The sequence below is a fragment of the Numenius arquata genome, chromosome 18 (genome assembly GCF_964106895.1).
Source record: "Numenius arquata chromosome 18, bNumArq3.hap1.1, whole genome shotgun sequence".
NCBI classification, from domain to species: Eukaryota; Metazoa; Chordata; class Aves; order Charadriiformes; family Scolopacidae; genus Numenius; species Numenius arquata.
Genome location: NC_133593.1, coordinates 379,879 through 401,782, shown reverse-complemented (window position 1 = coordinate 401,782; position 21,904 = coordinate 379,879). Strand labels below are relative to the sequence as shown.

Here is a 21,904-nt window from a genome sequence, read left to right as displayed (position 1 = left end):
GTTTGCAGGTTCCAGCACAGAACTCAGGCCTCTCTGGCCCCACAGGGACCCGAACGGTAGCTCTGCCTTGGTGGCTGCCCATCGCCGGTGACAGTTATCCGCCCAGCCCACCTCTGCTTCCTGCCGCTCAAGGACCGTCACATGCTGACTCTCGTGGAACCATAAAAAACCAGAACGTTTTTCATGCAAACCAGCCCAGAAGAAGATACTGACAGTCAGACTGAAAGCCTGGGCTCACCACAGGCGAGCTGCCTGTGTCACTATTTTATTCTCCTCCTCCCTGTGGGAGTCTCTGGTTTCAGTGCCACCCCTCACCCACGGGACACACGCCACAAATTGGTACCCCGCGGAGAGCTGTTCCTGTGCTAATTGCATTAATCAACCCCTACCTACCGGTACTCGCTGAACACGCAGCCGGCTCCCGTTTCCCGACAGCCTTTACCTGTTAGTCCCTTCCCACCGCCTCAGAGCGCCCCGGCCCCGCGGAGCTGCCGTCCCCGCTCCCCCTGGCTGCCGGCAACCGCTTCCAAACCGGGCCAGAAACTTCGCGGGGAACAGCCGTCCCCCGGCACCAGGGCCAGACCTGGCGGCAGCGCGGACTGGACTCCCCTCAGGGGCCCCGGGCCCCCCCTCACGGAATACCCCCCCCCCCCCCCCAAGAGGCCAGACTCCCCTCTCACGGGCTGCCCCCCCCTCGCCCCCGCTTTGTTCTGCCCCACCGCCCCCCGAGAGGCCGGTTCCGCGCCCGGCGAAGCGGGCCCGCTCGACGCGGGAGCGGCCGCCGCGATAGGTGACAACGGCGCCGCCGGAACCCTACCCGCTGCCCCGGCCCCATCCCCTCAGTCTGGGCGGATACTCGCGGGTGCGGAAGGCCTCCTGTGTGTGGGGGATGACGAACCGCTCCCCCGGCTCCCCCGGCGGCAGCGGCTTGGCCAGCGGGAAGGGCTTGCGGCCCAGCAGCGGCGCCATGGCGGGACGAGGCGGAGGCCCGGCCGCAGCCGGCGGATCCGTGCGACGACCCCAGCGGCAGCGGGACCCGGGCGGGAGGATTGAAAAATGGCGGGAGATTCCCCTCCCCCTCCCGGGCGGGCGGCGAGCCCGGCCGCGCCGCGCGCACCCCGACCTGCCTCCCGCCCCACTGGGCCCGCCCCCACCGCCGCGACCCTGATACCCTACTGGCGGGCCGCAGCCTCTGCCGGCTGCCGATTGGCTGCGCGGCCCGCCAATCGCGCTGCCTCGCCCCGCCTGCCGGCGCGGCAAGCTGCCTTGCCCCGCGCGCGAGGTGAGAGGTCGCGTTATGTAAGTGGCAGAGAGCACGACTCCATTTTGTCTCCCCGTTATCCGCCCGCCCCGCACCCGCCAATCGGGATGCGCCCCCCGCCCTGCGGCGGCCAATCGGGACGCGCCCCCCGCCCATCCGGGTATCGCGGCGGGGCCGCGCGCCTGGCTTTGTCCTTCACCGTCGGCTGGTGCCGCCCACCGCCTCTTAAAGGGGCAGCGGCGCGCGGGGCCTTGTGGGACCGCCCCTCAGGGAGCGTGGTCTCACCGCGGAGTTCGCTTTGTGCGTGGCCTGGCCTGGCCTGGCCTGGCCATCTGCTCCGCACTGCGGCCGGTGAAGCGACGGTTCTGCCGGCCCCGACCCCGGGGCGGGTGAGGAGGGAGGTCGCGGCCTTGGGGCGGGGCGGCACGGCCGGTGCCGGCGGGCCGGGCCGTTTGCCGAGCCGGCGTTGTGCGGCTGCCGAGGCTCGTCCGAGCGTCCCCGACACCATGGCAGCCGGCTTGACTTCCCTTGGCCGCCCCGCGGCGGTGGTGAGGGGCGGGGGGAGGCTCCGGCACGGCGAGGGGTCGGTTGGTGGCAGCAGGCGGTGCTGAGGTGCTGCCGGGGCTCAGGCGCGGTGGGGCGGGAGGCCCGGGCACCCCGCCGGTGTTTGTTCTCTGAAAGGAGGAAAGACATAACGTTCAAAATCGTGGGTTTGTTTCTTTTGTGGGTTTTGTTTTTTTCTTTTTAAGAAACTATGTATGTGGCAATTTTGTATCATCAGCGTTTATTAGGGGTCAGAGAGCTGAAGCGCTGCCTGCCAGAAGCAGGCGCAGCAAAACCACGAGCCCAGCAGTGCTCCCTCTAACCGCTTGCCCGGTGATCAGCACAGCGAACCTGTGCATTGAAGCACTACATCCCGGTGATCCTGGGTCGCAGCTTCTTCACGCACTGAGGAATAGGTCTGCTTTATATTGGCCTGCTGTGGCTGCTTCAGGGGGAAAAGCAGCAGCAGCCTTGGCAAACTAGTTAATGCTGTGTGGGATAAATTCAACTCCCAAACTACCCGTAAAGTTAGGTATGGCCTTTGTACAACCTGGAGTATAAACGTTACGTCCTTCCGTTATGAATCTCCACTGAAAAAGCATAACTACATAAAACATCGGAGTAGGAGTTGCTGCTTTATCCCAAAGGCTTTATCTAGCACTGAAGAGAGTAGGTAACAGAAGAGAGTAGAAACAGCAAACGTTTCTCCCCCCGCCCAGTTCCACCCTGCCTGCCACAGTTAAAGCACAGCGAGAACCTGCTCCCTGGGAGTTAACCAGCAGCAGGAGCTCTACCAGGCCCTGCAGCGTGGGACCTCTCCACCTCTTCCACCAGCAAAATCTCAAGACTCACTGGTTTGGTGTTCAGCCAGCTGACTCCAGCCAAGCCCCTTTCTCCTTAGTATATGGGAAGGGCAGGGAAAAATGTATGAAAAATGTGGTAGAGTGTGATGCTGCTTCATTGGAAGTTAATCTGGCTGTTTTGAAAAGTTCCCTGACTTTTTCAGAGCTGTGTGCCTGAATGATGAGGTAGCTCAGGGCGTTGCTAAATAGAAGATGGCAACTTATTGGAGGGGGATTTGTCGCAGTTTAACTCCAGCCAGCAGCTAGGACCATGCAGCCTCTCACTCACCCCTGCTTCCCTCCCAGGGGTGGGGAGAAGACGGAGGAAAGGAGGGGAAAGGGGAAAAATACAACTCATGGACAGAGATAAAGACAGTTTAATAGAACAATAATGGAAAAGGAAAATGATAATAATGGTAAAAGAATATACAAGACACAAGTCACTCACCACCCAGTGATTTGGTTGCACAGCCCAACCTGAGCAGTGATTGTGGATTCCCTCCCTTGCCCTGGCCAACCCCCATTTCTATATGAAGCATGATGTCTATAGTGTGGAATATTCTACTGGCCATTCTGTTGTTCTGTCTATCCTTCTCAGCTTCTGTGGGAAGCTGAAAAAAGTCCTTGATTAGCGTAAACATCACTTAGCTACAACGAAAAAATATGCGTTATTGGCATTCCTTTCATACCAAATCTGAAAACACGGCAACCACTCAAAAGAAAATTAACTGTATCACAGCTGAAACCAGGACAGGAATTGGGGTGGAGAAAGGTTCATGAGGAATTGGTTTTAGAGAACAACTTAATTCTGTTAATTTATCACGGGGCGTACAAGGTTGGGAGGGTCTGCGAGTACAGAGGAGGGCCCAGGTATAGGACAACTGTGGGGAGTTTCATTCAGAAGAAACAAAGCAGTGCAGAGTAAAAACTCATGCACTGAACGAACTTCTAAGCTGAGAGTTCCTTGGCTGGCAGTAGCAGGAGGAAGAAAGTCCAGGTGTCTTTGTGGATCACAGCATGGCTAGTGCCGTTAATGCGACGTGGTGGTTAAAAAGCCAAATCTGAGCTGGAGTTGTTTTGGATGTGGTATTTCTGCCAGGCTGCGCATGTGGCACTGCTGTCCTTGTGGCTGGTGGAGCCCAGGAGCAGTGAGGTCCGGCTGGGCTCGGGGCAGAGGAGCAAGGAGGAACCTGACAGGAGGAAAGTGAAACAGTGGAGCTGGAAGTTTGCCAGATGTTGCAGCATTTAGGTATGAGAATATGAAAATCCCTCCCTGGGAGACCCTATCTATTCATGCTTAAATCCAGGGACTACACCATTGAACACCAAGTAGCTCCCCTGTATAATTGAGCCAAAATAATTCAATACCATCCTTGTGGGTATCTGCGTGCTTCCTTTTGCCGCAGTCACCTGCAGCAGAGGAGCCCCACAGCCCTCGCTCCTGACTGCCAGCGCCTGCTCCTGCTGCTGCTGCCTTCCTGCTGCCACCGGGGCTGTCACCACCGCTGCTGCTGCGACTCCTGCAGTGCGCTGGGGTGGCTTTGCCTCTGTTGGGTGCTGTGTTTTCTCTCTGTGACTCCTGGGCTGCAGAGCGGGAGCAGAGTGAAGTGTTGTGCCTGAGGACAGCGGAGTGCAGAGTGCGAGGGGGCATCCGCCTTTGAGCAGATCTGGAGAGAAGCCTGACAGCCCATGGGGCTTTCCCTGGAGACAGAGCACCTGCTGCCCAACATTGCCCTTTCCTCAAAAAAAGCTGAATTTGAGCAGAGAGAGAAATAAGTGAATCCCCAGACCTAACAAGCTCATTCTTTTCCACTTATCCATCTCCTAAGTGACCTAGGGATGGACTCCATATCCCTGTCTTTCAGACCAACAGATGCATTCCCTTCTTGCATGATTTTCACTTCTGAAGTCTGTGTTTCCGAGTAGGTTACTAGAAAGACGGGTTCTGTCCTCAGAAAGAGTGAGCAGATGTGAGACAGGGCAAACGCATCGCTGAGCTGTGAGCAGATGCTCTCTCTTCTGCTGTAAAGGGGTCGATCACTCAGCAGCAGTGGAAGTCATACCTCAGGTACACACAGAGCACGTCCAGTTGCCAGTGCCACCGGAGGGGTGCAGTAAACACTGGTTCTCAAATGTCAGCCTCCTTATCTATTCAGCTTATCTAACACGCTGAACCAGAGCTCCAGACGTGACCTCACCCTAGCAGTGCGCAGGCTGGGGAGGCTGGTGAACAGATTTAGGAAGGTGTTGCTGCACAGCTGCGGCTCCAGGATTGGCTTTGGTTCTGGTTTTCCTGGTCTGTTTGGTGGTGACCCTGCAAGTCCCCTGGGAGTGAGAGCGCTGGTGGCTGCTGCACTCAGCCTGCAGAGCTTGGTTCCTGGTTGAGAGCTGGTTTCCATCCCAGCCAGTTTTCAGTGGGTGGACTCTACAGTTACTGTGAAAAGCTGATAGTATGCACTGGCATTTCCTTTCTTTATCATATTTATCTCCAACACTTCACATTCGTACTGGCAGAAAATAACTGATAGTATCTATTCCAGATGTTTCCCTCTGTAGACTCCTGCACCCTGGCCCAGCCTGGAGCCTGGACTAACCCCACTGCAGGCTTCCAGAGCACCTTCTGCAGGAGGCTGAGCTCCCTCCTCTGCGCTGAAGAAATGACACTGTGCTCTGCAATACACACTTTCGAGCAGAAAGGGAAATGCAGCGTGCTGACGGGCCATGCCCTGCTGACTCACACACACATCTCCTGGGTGCGCATCTGCTGGTGCTCAGCTCCTCAGCTTAAGCAGGAAAGTTTATTCTGGGCCTGTTTCCTTTCTGAGAGCAACTGCAGTGCTCTTAAGGCCATCAAGCCAAATGTCCCCTCATTTTCAAGGACAACACCACCTTGTACACTTCTGTACAATATGCCTGAAGTGGTGTATGGCATCTGTGCAGGTCTTAAGGAACAGATAACCCATCAAAGAAGCTACAAACCCCTTGTGTTGGTAGATGGTATCACATCTTGTGAGAGCCTGTGGCATGTTTTTTGCAGCCCTCTAGGTGTAAGCGGGCACCTGGCTGTCTTGCTGCATTGCAAAGAGCCTTCCTGGTTACAGTGGCTGTGAGAGTTGAGCTTCTGATCCCTGCAGTGCCACTTCCCCACATCCTCAGCCGAAGGGAAGATACGCCATTTCCTGTGTGTACCCTGCAGGGTGTGCTTAGCAAGTGCTTTAGCTTCTCACACACTCCCAAAAGCTTTGAAATTGCATTTTATTCCCATATGAAATCACACTGGCAGCTCTCTTGTATTTTTGCTGCACTCTGCAAAGTATGCAGCAAAAAATTCCTCAACCTCTTCACATCCCTGAAGCTGAGGCACGAACAGAGCTTTCTGTTCTTTTTCCATAATTGAACTACCTACAAAATTATTCATTTCTTTCAAAATTTTTCTTAGTAAAATGATTCTCAGCATTCAAGAGTTTTCCTTTTCCAGTTGAAGTCCTTTTATGTGCTTAGGCGAAGCACTTTCCAGGTATACAAAACTCAAACTGTCCTCTAGGATGATGTTTGATATCTCTGACTCTTAGGACAAAAACTCCCTCTTGCTATTGCAGCAGGGAGGATCGGGACCCTCCTACCTGTCCACAATCTCAGTAATTCCACCACTGCTTCTAAAATCAGCTGTAGTGTCAGAAAACCTTTTGGATACCATAGCCAGGAGCCTGGCACTCAGGGAAGTCCTGCCTTATGGACCCAGGGATATGGAGCTGGTTCACACCCTACAGGTTCCAGGTTCCCAGGTAACAGCAGACTCCACCGCTGCACCTTCCCCCTTGCCTTCTCGGCCCCAAAATATTTAGCACAGCTCTGCTGCTCACGCTGCAGTAATGCCACAGGCAGCAATTTGCAGCGTTAGTCAAAGGGAGCCCTGAGGAGCAGGAGGATCTTTGCCAGCCTCCCCCCCTGGCCTGGTAATGATGGGAGACTCGTTGCTATTTATGAGCTTCTATAAATGATGTTGTGTGCTTCCCCAAACACAGGAAAGCCTGAGATAGCCAAGAAACCATTCCTACTGGTTTAATAGCTGGCAAGGGAGGACAGAAACTACATCCAGCCCAGAGACTCCATCAGCTGAAGGTATTAGAAGGCTAAAAAGTTCTCATGGAAATTATAACATCTCATTGCCCTGTTCTTGCGCTTCTCTAGAGACCCATGGCAGCTATCAGAGAGGTGATGCTGGGATAAGTAGACCCTAGATCTGGTTTAGTTCAGCTGGTTTTGTGTTTGAGGGGGCCAGGCAATGAGCTGAGGGCGGAAAGTGGTCTTTATTAGTAATATATATACACCCTCTGCCTTCAGGCTGTACAAAGGACCCAGCAATGGAGTGGTATTGAACTGCCTTCTCGTGCCCGTCCTCCCTTCCCTTCATCCAGTTACCCCCTCGTGATCCCATACCCCACTGCACCCCCTAGATGCACTGGGGGATTGCTTCCTACCCTTCCTATCCTTCTCCACACCTGGATGCTCCTGCCTTAGCAGTTCCCACAGCTTTCACGGGGGCCCTTTCCCCCTATGGCTGGCTGGGAGAAAAGATCACCTCTAGATCCACCTTCCTCACGCCCACCTCGCTGCTCTCTTTGCTCCTGTTGAGGGAGGGCTGAGAGAGGACACCCTGAAGCAGGGTCTGTGCCAGCCTCCAGGCTTCTGCCCTGCTTCTGGGCTGCATAACAACATCTGCCAGGGCAGCAGGGGCTTTGTGGCTGTACTTCACTTCTTTCAAGATCTCTCGCAGCTCAACCTGCCTGTCCTGGCGAGAGGCTCAGCACAGGAAGAAGATGGGTCTGGAAATGAGAGTTGAGAAGATCCCATAGGCAAACCAAGGGCATGAAGTCTGCAGGTGAAGAAAAAGGCATCTTGTCCTCAGCACAGGACTACCTGGGTGACTGCGGTGGGAAGCAGCTGTGCCTGGGGGCTGAAAACAATGTGGTCCACTGGGGACCGGTGCCATGGAAATGCACCAGTTTGGCACTCTTGGCCTGGCAAAAGCCAAAAGGAGGGCCACATGGGAACCAATGCACTGTGGCAGGTTCATATTTCATGCAGAAGTGCCCCTAAATACCTGTGAAATCCAGGACCAGACCGTAATGCACAGAGACAGATCGGTGTCTCCAGTTACTGCTTCAGTTTTTGCATCTTCTAACCTGGGAGGACTTCTCTGCCCATCATGGCATTTTTACTTTAGCTTTTTCTTTCATGTGCCCTAGTTGTGTTAGAAAGAAGGGAAGGTAGATCCATCTGATGTGTGTCCTTTGGCAGCAAGTGGGCCACTGGCAGTCCCAACAGTCCAGCTCCCAGGGAAGGACAGGGAAGGGAATCCAGGATTCAGGACAAGGACTGTGAGTTAAGACAGCTGAGCATTAGATGTTCTGCACCAGAAGAATTGGATATTACACCAGCTCAGCTATGTCACCTGCAAGCTAGAGGGAGAGGTGGCAGTGCTTGATAGGCATATGCATAATTAGGGTTGTCAGTGTCTTGCATTCTGGATCTCCATTCCTGTGGACCCCAATCCCGAGCAGGCTTCTTCTGGTGTCCTCTCCAAGTGACATCCCTGTGTTGCTGGTTTTCTGCTGCCAGAGGCTCAGAAGGCTCAGGGGCTCAGAGGCTCAGGGTGTTGGTGGGTACTGACCATTGCATGGCAGGAATTGTGCTTTGCTACAGCCGTGCATAGCTAGAGCTTGACTGTCCATGTGGAAAAAGGCAAGTTTAGTGCTGTTTGTACTATCACTTCCCAGGAGAGAATCCCCACAGCCCCCAGAGCTCACTGCATTTCCCTCCCTATTCCCAAACTCCACGATGCAGCTCCCTGCGAGAAGCCCAATGGAAATGGCCAGCCATCCCCCAGGCCAGCATGGGTGGCCCCAATGGCCTCATTTACTCTGAGGGTGGTGAGACCCTGGCCCAGGTTGCCAGAGAAGCTGTGGCTGCCCCATCCCTGGAGGGGTTCAAGGCCAGGTTGGATGGGGCTTGGAGCAACCTGATCTGGTGGGAGGTGTCCCTGCCCAGGGCAGGGGGTGGCACTGGGGGGGCTTTAAGGTCCCTTCCAACCTAAACCCTTCTGTGATTCTATGATCCATCATGCGCAAGCAGCCTGGGCTGCCGCTTTTTCTGGGCTTTGGCATTTTTTTGCAGACATGGTGAGGAGCTTCCCTGGCACTAGCACATCACCAGGAGGGCAGGCGAGTTTCTTACCCAGCTCTTCTTGCTTACTGACAATCGTCAGGGCTAGGGATAGCTTGTACTGCTGGTGATCTGCAGTTTTGCAGCTAGCACTGTAAGTGTGCAGGTCTCTGAGCTCTTGACAGCTATTGAGTTAATTAAAGTTTGCACTTTCCCTTTGGCCTGAATGAATGAAAACCCATTCTGGTTTGATGGAGATCTCTTTAGTGGTGCTTAGTTATAGCCTGGTTCTCAGGAACACGAGGGCCTTTTCCCATCACTTTAGCAGTATGAAAGGACCCTAGAGTGTATGTAACTCACCACTACCTTCCCTGGGTGTAATGCAGAAGATGATTAATCAGATATATTGCTGTTTTAAACGGCTGCAGGTACTCTCTCATTGAATCTTCCCATCTCTTTTCTCATGGTTTGTCCCCAGGCCTCAGCTGTAACCCAAGATACCAGGACATATCAATGATATGTTCCTGCAAATATGTATAACAGAAAACTTTATCAGTCCTTAAATACAAATATGCAGCTTTTGTGTTTGACAAATCATGTCACTCTTGAAAAGATCTCTGTTGAGAAACAGTAGCAGGACTTGGCTGATTTTTTTGTTTTCATGTCTTTCCCAGTCACTTTTGGTCCTCAGTGATCCCTTTTATGTATAAATTATGTATTGTTTAAATCCTGAAGCTGTCCCAAAATGAGGTTGAAGCTTATTAAGAAGTACCATTTACTTCAATATAAGTTAGAACAGCTCATAAGACCCATCCCAAGGCAAAGCTCAGGTTCCTGTCCTGTCTCCAGGGAGCTACGGTCCGCTCTGAAGCCCACTTCTTGTCCACGTCACTCTCCCTGCCCCTGCCCCTCTGCTCCTTGTGCTGTCTGCCAGGCACACGTACACTCGTGTTACCCACTTGCCCGGCAGGGGTTGGCATGAGTGGACATACAACCTGGAACCAGCTCTACTCCTGAGCAACAGAGCCAACGGCAGCACTCAGTTAGTTCTGTAGCAGACAGGAGAGTATCTGGATCTTGCACTTAATATTTGTCAGATTGTAAATGTAATTACCAGATTATTACCAATTATTATTACCAAATTACCAATTGGAGTTGGACTAGATGATCTATATGGTCCCTTCCAACTCTAAAAAAATTCAGTGAAATTCAGTGAAATTATTATCGTGTATTTACCAGGTTGCTTTATTAGAAGAAGGATGACATCATTCCTGCTGGTGGAGTAATAAAAACATTTAAGTTCACAGGGCATTTGTTTGTTTGAGGTGTTTGTAATGTCAGAACCAGAGAGGTTTGTGCTCCGAGTACCCCTGTAACACATCAGTTAACGGACCGAACGTAGTGTTTGTTGGTATACAGAAATCACCTGTATTTTCCACAGCATTTTAAATGATTGTTTAACAGGCAGGAGATAGCGGTAATACTGTAACATAAGGATCAAGTTAATTAACAGAATAACAGTGCCTACCAATGGATGCAGCTACAAATGCATCCCTCTCTCTCCCCACGTGCTGCAATGCAGGGATCCAGCACGATGCTTAGAGAGGGGAGGAGATATTTTCCTGACAACCGAAATCAGCTGCACCCTGGAAGCTTCTTCCAAGGTGCTGGAGAGAGCCAGGGGTGTAGACAACTGCTCATTTCATGTTATTTTCCTCTGCAAGTGCCACATTGTGCAGCAAGAAACGACTTCACAAGATCACAGAATCACAGAATCACATGGGGTTGGAAGGGACCTCTGGAGATCATCTAGTCCAACCCCCTGCTAGAACAGGTCCACCTAGAGCGGGTTGCACAGGAACATGTCCAGATGGGTTTTGAATGTCTCCAGAGAAGGAGACATTTAATAGGAGAAATGCAGTCACAGAGTAGCTGGCTTCTCTGACCGTCGGTATAGGGCTGCTGGATACAGACGCACTCTCCGCTTCATTGCTACACTTCGTATCTTTAACCTGGCTTCTACATTTGGACTAAATTTGGGCTTGTCCTTCTTACAGAAAAAGGCACATCGGTGTCCTTTTGTGCGTGGCTTAGTCTCAGCCCAGTCACCTCCACGTTTGCCCATGCGATTAGAGCCTCCTTGACTGCTCCCGTAGTGCATCCTCTGCCTGGCTTTGTCCCAACAAATGCCCTTCCTTGACCTCATTTCTGGGGTGGTTCCTGCCTCCTGCCGTGGTGCTGCCTAAACCGCCCCTGCCCATCCTGCCAGGTGTGTGGCAGGGGCAGGACGTGCCAGGGTCCCCAGCTTCCTGCTGCCATCCCACCACCCCAAGCAACCTGGGATGGGGTGAGCACTGGCTGGCCTGAACGATTCTCTGGAAGTGCTGCCAATGCCCCTGTGTTTTTTCTATTCCAAGTAAGCATCTTCACCTAATGTCTGCGCCCGTACATAGACCATAAAATTAATGCTGAGATATCTAAGCTTTATTATGGTCACACTTGTTCTTTAGTGCTGCTATCAGAACAGAGATTTTAATGCCATAAATCTAGTGGTGGGTTTAAGAGCAGCTGCTGAGGATTCCCGTTACTTCCGTGAGGTGCTGTAGGAGTTATTTCCAAAGCACAGGCAGCTCACAGACAATGACAAAGGATTGCATGTCCTCTTCATAAAGCTTGGCTTCATTACATGTAATTTTGTCAGACCTTAAGCTGCTTGGGGCTGAAATTCCCCATAGCTCATGCCTGCCTCTCTGGGCTGCAGGGGGTGGTGGGGAGGAGAGGGAAAACTGGAGTCTAATGGAAAGAGGAGGGGGCTGGGACTTTGGGGTCAGGTACAGACCTGGGGAGCAGGTCAGGGGAGGGTGGGAGGTGGGTCACCAGAGGCAGGGCAGGGGGCCATGGGGAGAGATGGGGGGTGAGCCCCCTACCTCCCCTACAGCCAGTATGGGCCCATGTGCGTGTCCCTCCAGGCCTCCGAGGCTCAGCGACCCTCTGGCACCAGTGCAGGACTGTCTGGTGAAGGTCTGTTTTCCCCCATTCTTTTTTTAGCCTGAGAAAGGGTGTGCAAGAAACAAAGGTGCCGTGGGATGGCACAGGATGTCTGTTCAGCCCCAGCTGCCTCTCCAGGGACTTTCAGTACACAATGGACGGCTGATTTTTGCATTAGGGCCAAACCGTATTACCCCGTGGTGGGAATTGTGCTCTGTGTAGTGCACAGGTTAAACACACGCTGGCCACAGGTCCTGGAGCTCCTACTGAAGCTGCTTTTGAAGTACCCAAAGGTTAGGTTTGTCTTCATGGGTAGTACCTGCCATCACAGCCTCCGAGTTATTCCGGGATGGCTTTCTGGGGCTGTTGCACACTGAGTCTACCAGCTGCCCAGGAGATGGCAGTCCTGCATTGGGACAATGTGTGCATGCTGCCCCCAGACGGCACCAGAGATTTCCTGAAGAGCTGTTTGAGGCTTGAAAGGAAACCCAAGTCGTACTTAGGCTGTGTGTGGCTCTTAGGAAGGAGAGGACTGTCCTTGCAGTGACTGATGGCCCATCCTATTCTGTGAGATATCAAAACTGGAGTGATGTGCCATCAGCAATGAGGATAGTCTGTGCTCAGCAGACAAGTGTTCCTGGGTATGTATTAATGGTGTGAACCTCAGCAATGGGACAGTGCTGCTGTCAAGGAAGTGTCACCACAGATGACCTGGAGATGGGAGGTCTTTGTGGCTTCAGCTCCTCCAAAATTGAAGGCTTTAATCACAGCCAGGTGAAAGCTTCCTTACGAGGATCAAGCCAACTGTAAAGGAGCTCAACCATCAGCTACCACTTCCCAGTTGGAGCCATGGGCAGTGCCCTTAGCATTCAAGCAGACAGCGTGTGATGGGGTCCGTCCTTCCTTGCCCTCACAGCCAACCCCTGCCCCTATCAGGAGCCCCATCTGTCCCCCTGCTCCCCACTTACAGCCCTCAGTCGCTGTCATGCTTCCCCTCAGTCCCCATCCTTCCTCACCTTCACCAACATCCCCAACTCACCCTTGTCCTACCCAGGGCTCTCCATCCTCTTTTCAGCCTGGCTTAGGGGCTGTATCTTCTCTCCATCTCCCATCCCACACTCATTCACCTTTCTTGCCCTTGGTGAGAGGTGACATTGTAAGTGAGACAGTTTTCTCCTCAAAGGAGGAACAGCAGAGCTGAGCAAGGGGCACAGTTGCTGGAAAGGTGCTAGGAGCCATCCTCAATGCACAGCCCTTCACAGAGGCTGCTGGAGATAACCAGCAACAACTTGGGATCTAATTCTGGGTTACTGCAATCTTGTCTTTGCCATTATAGATCAGGAGGCACATAAAATGACTTTTACACTTGGGATGATGGCCAATGATCTGTTTGCTAAGCAAAACATTGAACCCATTGAGGAAATCCATCATTGAAGCCATCTAGGTTCTATTTCAACGACGGACAAACAACAAACATGTCAGTCGATGCTACCTCCATGGGCACAAGCCGATGTGCATCACCTCTTAGGTGCCTGTCCTGGGCTGCAGCTTCAAAATCCTTCTTCCCTTTGTTGTTCTCCTAGAAAGACAGTCATCAGTGTTAGAGTTAGTGATGTGGTGCTGCGCAGAGACTTCAGGTCACGAATACACTGCAAATAGAGCTTCTAAATCTGGAGACAGCTGGACCCAGAGAGAGTCAACCAAAAAGAGCATCTTCTCAAATGAGAAGATCCCTGGCATGAGAAACCAGCTAGGGAAAGACCTGGCCTTCAAAGCAAGAAAACAAACTTCTTAGGATTATTTTTAGTGTAGAAACAGAACTTTGTAATGGAAAGTGCTGTCACAATGCTCTGCTCAGCGCTCCACAAAATGACAGTCACAGTCGTGTTGCAGAGCCATAAACTCCTTTGGGAAATGAAACCTCTTCATCCCTTTTCTCTTTAAAATCACATAAGCAATTCTAAAAATCCCCCTATTGAAATTCTGTTCTTTAGTAGATGCTTTGTAGTCTTTATTCTTGAAAGTTTGCAAATGTTTATGGTTATATAATACTGTACTGAGGTTATCAGTTATTTCTTGGCCACTTTTCTACTGAAGGATGGAAAACTTTAGTGATCTTCAAACTTTTTCAACTCTAAGAGCTTCTTTTCAAATGTTTCTTTGTGAATGTAGAAGACTGGTGTGTTTACATCATAGCTGCCAGATGCCATCTCAGTATGTACAGAGGCACACCCAAAAACATCCTCAGACTGGATGCCGTAGAAAACCCTTTCAGCATGAAACATTCATATTAGTTGGGGAATTAATTTGTTGTCTTGTGATTCCTTTGCAAACTTAGGACAAGAAGGAAGCCCGCTCTCCTGATCAGCCAGTTGTTGCTTTGATGCCTGTCTCATGCTGAAGGCCATTTAAGAAGCACTAACAGGCTGTTTTGAAGTTGAAAGATGTACATGTAAGAAATAGAAGTGATTGGACTCATTTGAAACAGCCTTCAACTCTTGTTAATCCCTGGTAGAACTAAGGGGATTTATCTGAAAAAATGAATTCAATACAAGGAGGAGATAAAGCTGCCTCTCTGAGGATGTTCTCAGATTTTCCCTCTTCAGAGACAAAAGCAGAAGATTTACAAGTCTGGTACTGTTTGGAGAGGGAGTTTGAGGAGCTGGTGACTCAGAGGAGCAAGGAGCTGGCGAGCAGTGGGAGAGGTGACACGTGGGTCTCACCAGACTGGCTGTGCTGCTGGTCCAGCTCATGGCCAAGCAGTGCAGAGCAGGGGCTTGTGCCCTGGCTAGTCTAGCCTGAGGGCGCCCGGGGAGATGATGCACCAGTGACATTCCTGGCAGCTTCCAAACACACTCTTTGACTCAGAGTCAGTTGACCTGCTGGCTTGCAAAGCCCTTCTTTGGGTCACTTACTCCCTTCCTTGATGGACCTTTAATTACACAGGATCCCTGGCACGGCATCCTGCTGGTCTATTGGCTGTTTTGGGGATCTGCACTTTTCCTATTTCCTCTTGTGTTCCTGCACCTTGAGCAATACTCTTCCTCAGTCAGTTCCCATGACTATTGAGACCTCCCAGTTTCCCTGTCCTACTCTTCCAGGCTGGTGGCAGCGCCATGGCTCTGCTGCCACCACAGACAGTCCTGCTGGACCATGTGTCTTGGTCTTGCGAATGGATGTTGCACCTTGCTGAGATAGGGGTTTGCTGGAATGAAATGCAAGCACAGGAGTAAGGGGGAGCACAAATGGTTTTGCTGATGGAAAGTCCTGCAGCTGCTCTCAGAGCTTGTTTCTGTGCAGGGCTTTGCTTAACTGTGTGCTGATGTAAAATGGAGCATTTTACATCACTCAGACCACTCGGTGGATAAGGAACTGGCTGACTGGCTACACTCAAAGGGTTGTGGTCAATGGTTCAATGTCCAATTGGCGGCCAGTGACGAGTGGTGTTCCTCAGGGATTGGTACGGGGACCAGTGCTGTTTAACATCTTTGTTGGTGACATAGACAGTGGTATAGAGTGCACCCTCAGCAAGTTTGCCGACGACACCAAGTTTGGTGGTATGGTCGACATGCTGGAGGGAAGGGATGCCATCCAGAGGGACCTGGACAGGCTTGAGAGGTGGGCTCGTGCAAATCACATGAAGTTCAACCAGGCCAAGTGCAGGGTCCTGCACCTGGGACATGGCAATCCCAAGCACAAATACAGATTGGGTGGAGAATGGCTGGAGAGCAGCCCTGAGGAGAAGGACTTGGGGGTGTTGGTGGATGAGAAGCTCAACATGAGCTGGCAAGGTGCACTGGCAGCCCAGAAAGCCAACCGCATCCTGGGCTGCATCAAGAGAAGTGTGGCCAGCAGGTCATGGGAGGTGATTCTACCCCTCTACTCTGTGCTCGTGAGACCCCACCTGGAGTACTGTGTCCAGCTTTGGAGCCCTCAACACAGGAAGGACATGGACCTGTTGGAACGGATTCAGCGGAGGGCCACGAAGATGATCAGAGGGATGGAGCACCTCCCCTATGAAGACAGGCTGAGAGAGCTGGGGTTGTTCAGCCTGGAGAAGAGAAGGCTCCGGGGAGACCTTACAGCAGCCTTCCAATATCTGAAGGGAGCCTACAGGAGAGCTGGAGAGGGACTCTTTGTCAGGAAACGTAGTGACAGGACAAAGGGTAATGGTTTTAAATTGGAAGAGGGGAGATTTAGATTAGATATTAGGAGGAAATTCTTTACTGTGAGGGTGGTGAAGCACTGGAACAGGTTGCCCAGGGAAGTTGTGGATGCCCCATCCCTGGAAGTGTTTAAGGCCAGGTTGGATGGGGCTTTGAGCAACCTGCTCTAGTGGGAGGTGTCCCTGCCCAGGGCAGGGGGGTTGGAACTCGATGATCTTTAAGGTCCCTTTCAACTCTAACTATTCTATGATTCTATGATTTTTCTCTGGTTTATGCCTCAGTCATGCATAGTTGGATGACATTTGGGTCCTTGTGGGGCCACTTGGCCTGTTATCCCCCGAGACACAGGTAGCTGAGGTTGCTGTGGGTTTCTTTCAGAAGGACATTTTAGTCCTTCTCTGTGAGTCTCTTTCCTCCTCCTTTCTCCTGCCCTGTGACTCTCTGCAAGCAAGACTTTCTGTTTTGGGGAGGATTCATGGACTAGCAGAAGTCAACCCTGCTCCAAGTTCTTCAAAGTCAGGATGAGCCTGAGTTATGATCCTAAATGTGACTTTGGCCATATGGGTCATGACATGCTTCTCCCCTGCACCCCAGGTAGCTGTCAGGAATCATAATCAGGGCTTGCCCTGCACCGCAGTGCCCACTGGACGACACAGTGCCAGGCTCAATGCCAGCTCCCTGGTCATCATGCAGGCAGGACCCACCATAAATGAAGCAGGACACAGCCCCTGGGTGGGTGGCCAGCTGAAGCTGCTACTGTGCTGTCCCCACTGATGCTCCCCAGAGGGTGATGTGGGCTCCTGCAGTGCTTTGCATTTAGAGCTGCAGGCAGCCGATGGCCTCCTGGCTTTCAGATGAAAAGGAGAGAGCTGATTAATCCTGGAGCCAGAAGAGCCACAAAGAGGGGACTTCAGGGAGGATTTAGTTAGCAGTGGCCCAGATACATCAAACTGTGTCCTGCATAAAGCGATATCCCATTAGTGCTCCTCTCTGTGCGACACGGCTTATGGTACTTATCCTATTAGATGACTGACACTGCTTTGATATATTCCAAGGAGACTGTGCTAAACTTTCTGTCACAGTTTTCCCTGACTGATTTCAGTCAATCAACTCCCACGGAGGCGACCGCCTGTCTGGTGGTGCGGTGATGTCCATGTCCCTGCCAGGCAGGCAGGTTTCTTGTGGGATGGGCTCACATGATGAGCTTGCAGGGGTCCAGCTGTGGGAAAACCCCAGCACCACCACATGCCATGGTTCACACAGGGCTGCCAGGAATGTCCCCAAACAGCACCAGCATCGCTGACCCTCTCCCAGTGTGGCAGCGAGTGCTGCCGGCTCCTGGCCTCTAGCACCTGCGATGGGTGCAGATCCCATGGAGACACCTACAGATGCTCTTTCTCTTTGCTGCTAATGGCAAGGCATCCTCCAGATGTGCCAGTGTCATCCCTCCTTTTCAAGTTCCAACTGGGCATTAACCCAGCTGGACTCTAGTTTCTTTCCAACATCGGCGAGCTGTTGAACTGGACCAAAAGGCTCTGGCTTTACTCAGTACCTGCAAGCCTGGAGCATGTTCTTGGTTTGGCAGTCTTGCTAAAACAGGAGGGACTGCCAGCAGCCTTCCCTCTGAACAGGCATGTCCTGGGGGCAGCACCGTCCTTGGTACCACAGTGCCTCAGGTACAGTTTTGAGGGCGACATCCATAGATGGCCATCCCAGACACAAATATATGTACTTAAATATTTTTCAGTTGCTATTTCACTATTGGAGCCAATAATGCCACACCCGGTACTAGATTTCGGTAGCTCCTGAGCCAAGGGCTCGGGGCTGGCACCACGGCACAGACAGCCACACCGCAGAGGTGTGCGACGGGCAAACCGCGCTCAACAGCTCAACCCCAGCCCTCCCAAATTCCTGGCCAGGAAATATCTGCTGAGCATTGCCAAGGGGAAATCCAACCTTGGGGTCAGCCACAGCTGTGGGGCACCCTGCAGGTGCTGGGGCCTCTTTTGTACCTATGAGGAGAAGAAGTAGAAAGCTGTGGCCACCTCTGCGCCCAAAGGTGGCCTTTGCACCTGACCACAGCACCTTTCCTTTGGCACCCAAGGGTCTCTTTGAGAAGGGGTCCTCTCCCCTCTCTTTGCTGTAGCCAAATTATTAGGACAGGGTAAAAAGAAAAGGCACTTTACTGCCTAACACCTGGGAAGGTATTTCATAAGACAAGTAGCCTTGACCTCAAAATATTTCCTATCTGTGGGCAGAGGGGAGAGGATGCTGTAATGGAGTGTTGTGGCACTGTAAAGTAAATGATGTTCTGCTGAACTGATAAAACCTGGCATCCGTATCGCTGTAGGGCTGCACATGCTGTGAGTGCATATGAAAATTCACTGGCTTGAAAGTAAAAGGGTGTTAGAAGTGCCTCTCCGGAGTCTGGCCCCGGGATGATATGAAGACATTTGTATCATCTTATTTCTTCCATGCTTAGCTTTGGAATATAAAGGATTTGTCTGGTGAGCTGGATTTTACTAATAACACTGGTGAACTCAAATGTCCTTGTGTTTTGTCCCCATGAACCCATCTCCCCGCGGTGACCTTGTGCGCGCTGTTCCAAGGGTGATTATCACGGACCGGGCCAGGAGGCGGCTCAGCCCCGTGCAGGAGAAGAACGGCCAATGTGCAGGTGCTGGGGACACAGCTGAGCGATGCTCTTCCTCAGCCAGTTCCCATGACTGTTCAGACCTCCTAGTTTCCCTCTCCTGCTCTTCCAGGCTGGTGGCAGCACCATGGCCCTGCGGCAGCAAGCTCAGCACAACTGTTATGAATAAGGGTGTAAAAGGGATGTAATTAAAGAATTTCACTAACATTTTTAATCTTAATTCCCGTAAAATTTCCCCTGAACAGTTCTTGTCACATTCAGTACAGTGCCAATACCACCTTTCAAAAGCCATGTTTAAACCCATCTCTGTTAAAGACTGTCCATGTTATCCGTGTCTACACACTTTGAACTCCTTGAGCCTGTTTTCTCAGAGGACTGGCAGTATGTGCAGTGCACAAAGTGGTGATGAGATCAGCAATGACCTGCCCTACCTGCAAAGTGGCTCCTAACAATCCCCAGGCTGAAATTTCACAGACACAGAGTTCCCATGGCAGACCAGGGACTCTCCCTCCCCATCAGGGAAGATCAAGTGTTTAATCATTGCAGTGGTTTAAATGAACAGGGTGGAGGTACAACTGTAAAAGGACTTAATTTTATTCTTGGCTTGCTAATCAATTCATCTGTGGCAATAAAGTCCAGGTTTTGAAAGATGGAAAATAAAGAGCAGCATCCCCGAACCCGCTGCGGCTCTTTGCAGAGTGGGCTCCCAGGTTTCAGCTCGCCGGCGGCTGGCGGCAGCAGATGGCATCACTGCACAACACGTCTGCTCTTGCCAGCAGCCATGAAGCTGTCCAGAGGATTATATTTCTTGGTCCATGTTTGCTAGCGTCATGGTTTAACCCCAGCTGGCAGCCAGAACCACGCAACCACTCCCTCACTCCCCCAGTTTAGATGGGGAGAGAATTGGAAAAGTGAGAAAAAAACTCATGGGTTGAGATAAAGACAGTTGAATAAGTAAAGCAAAAGCCGCATACACAAGCAAAGCAAACAAGGAATTAATTCACCGCTTCCCGTGGGCAGGCAGGTGCTCAGCCATCCCCAGGACAGCAGGGCTCATCACATGCAACGGTGACTTGGGAAGACAAACGCCATCACTCCAAACGTCCCCCCTTTCCTTCTTCTTCCCCAGCTTTATATACTGAGCGTGACGTCCCATGGTATGGAATGTCCCTTTGGTCAGCTGGGGTCAGCTGTCCCGGCCCGTCCCAACTCCTCGTGCCCCCCAGCCCATCGCTGGCAGGGTGGGGTGAGGAGCAGAAAAGGCCTTGAGACCTCAGCAACAACTAAAGCCACCAGTGCGCTATCAACACTATTTCTCATCCCAAATCCAAAACATAGCACTATACCAGCTGCTAGTAAAAAAATTAACCCTATCCCAGCTGGCAGCAAGACAGCTCGCCATTAAATCCCTCCTTTTAAAGCAATTTCTTTCTTGATGAAGAGTTTACACGCTGATCCAGTGCATATCCGTTTTCCTTTTCACTCCTCTGCCAGTCACTGATCGCATTGTGTCTTGAGAGCATTTAGGAGGAAATTGGGACATTGCAGGTGGGTGACATCGTTATATTGTACCTTATGTGTCTCACATTGTCCTTTGGGCTCACAGGGGGACAGAAGACATGCTCTGAAGGGGAGAGAGCAGCTACCTCTGTGCTGGGTTCCCAGAGGAACAAGATGTGGCTCCTGTCTGCGGTGGGAACGGCTGGGGTCAGCTCTCTGGCGTGTTGGGAAGTCTGGTTTCTGGTAGCCGGTTCTCAAGGGGTCCTGCCAGTCTTGCAGGTCCCCTGGCCCCAGGCAGCCATGGGGAAGGGGCTCAGCCTCTTGACAACCGTGACATGTTTCTGTCTTGTAGTACAGACCAGGAGCACTTTGCACAAGGTCCCTCGGCCCATTCCCGCCCCAGCTGCCACTGGGGCTGCAGAGTTGGGTTTTCTGCCAGGTGGGTGTCATCATTGCTCCCCGTGGCACTCCTGATCACTGCTGGGTGCCTCTTCCTGCCCTGCAGAGCACCCTGGTCACAATCAGGAGGGGTGGGATGTGCCACAGGAGCCTTGTTCACATGACGAGGCTTAAACTGCATGGGACAGGGACAAGGACAGTGCAGGGGCTAGTGGTGACCTTGGATTTTTAGTAGGGGAAGAGGTCAGTAGCCTCCTGGTTTAATGGCCAGATGCAACTCTGGGATTTCTGCATGGAAGCAGAAAGTCCATGCAGGGTGGGAAAAGAAAGGCTGGGAGCATCCCGGCCTTTGCGGGGAAATTTTTGTTTGCTTTGTACATGGCAGATTTTAATTGATCCCACACTTCAGAGCACCAGCAGTCGCTGGCAAGGGTCAGGAAGACCCTTTTCACCTGCTCCATCCTCTCTACATGCAGATTTGGGGCCAGGAGGCAGTTTCTCAGGGCAGGTGATTGTTACCAGCTTGTTCTGTTCGGCAGCAAATGTCATCCCAGGCACTGGCTGCTGCTGGAGGGATGCAGGAGAGCATCAGTGTCCTCCTGCTCGCTCTGCCCCGCACCGGTGATCTGTTACCTTGATGGTCTCATTTGTGTCGGTGCGGAGACAGTCCCTGCTCAGGTGAACTATTTGGGGTTCAGCAGTGTTTGTGTGGGTCCCCAAAAGAGGGTGGGAAAGGGGACACATCAGCCACTGGCTCGATCTGACATGGGAAGGGGAAAGCAAAATCCTTGAACAGGCCTGGATAAAGCAAATGGAAGCAGATCAGCCAGGGGCTACCCTCTCACTGCTCAAAATACTGGAAGAGCCTTAAATTCCCCAGCAGTGTCGGAGGAAAGGACGAGGGAGCCGGAGCTCCTGCACGAGCACTGGCAGTGGCGGGGCAGAGCAAACTGGCCAAGCGGCAGAAGGAAAGGATGATGGTCAGAGGAAAGATCACCAACACTGGAGCAAAACCAAATGCAAATACATCAGGAAGGGCCCGGCTTCTGAATTAGGGTTTAGGGAGCAGCGAAATGTTCATAAATGGTGCTTTTTGGTATGTTCACTTGCAGGCATTGAAACCATTGAAACCAGAAAGGAGGAAGAGGTTCCTGTATCAATGAGCTGGAAGCCCAAGGCCCCTTTCTCCTGGTGAATGTGGAGATAAAGTTTATCAGCTATTACAAGAATTTCTTTCTTGCCCGTACTCAGATGATACTAGAATTCAATCTTGCCAGCAGTTAATATTTGCTTTACACAAACTTAATCCTTGTTTATAATGTTAGAAATAGGCACCAAAAGTGACACATTCATTGCAGTAAAATGTTATCTGTGTGCACAGGTACGT

General features: G+C 51.9%; 1 protein-coding gene across 1 annotated transcript in view; it reads right to left on the bottom strand.

Annotated features, from left to right (window-relative positions):
* The window catches only part of BAZ1B (bromodomain adjacent to zinc finger domain 1B), a 50,209-nt gene extending 49,075 nt beyond the window's left edge, over nt 1-1,134 (bottom strand). Inside the window, exon 1 of the mRNA XM_074160802.1 lies at nt 857-1,134. Within this exon, the coding sequence (XP_074016903.1) occupies nt 857-969 (113 nt within the window). The 5' untranslated portion in view covers nt 970-1,134. The remainder of the gene's footprint in view (nt 1-856) is intronic.
* Nucleotides 1,135-21,904: the final 20,770 nt, after the last annotated feature.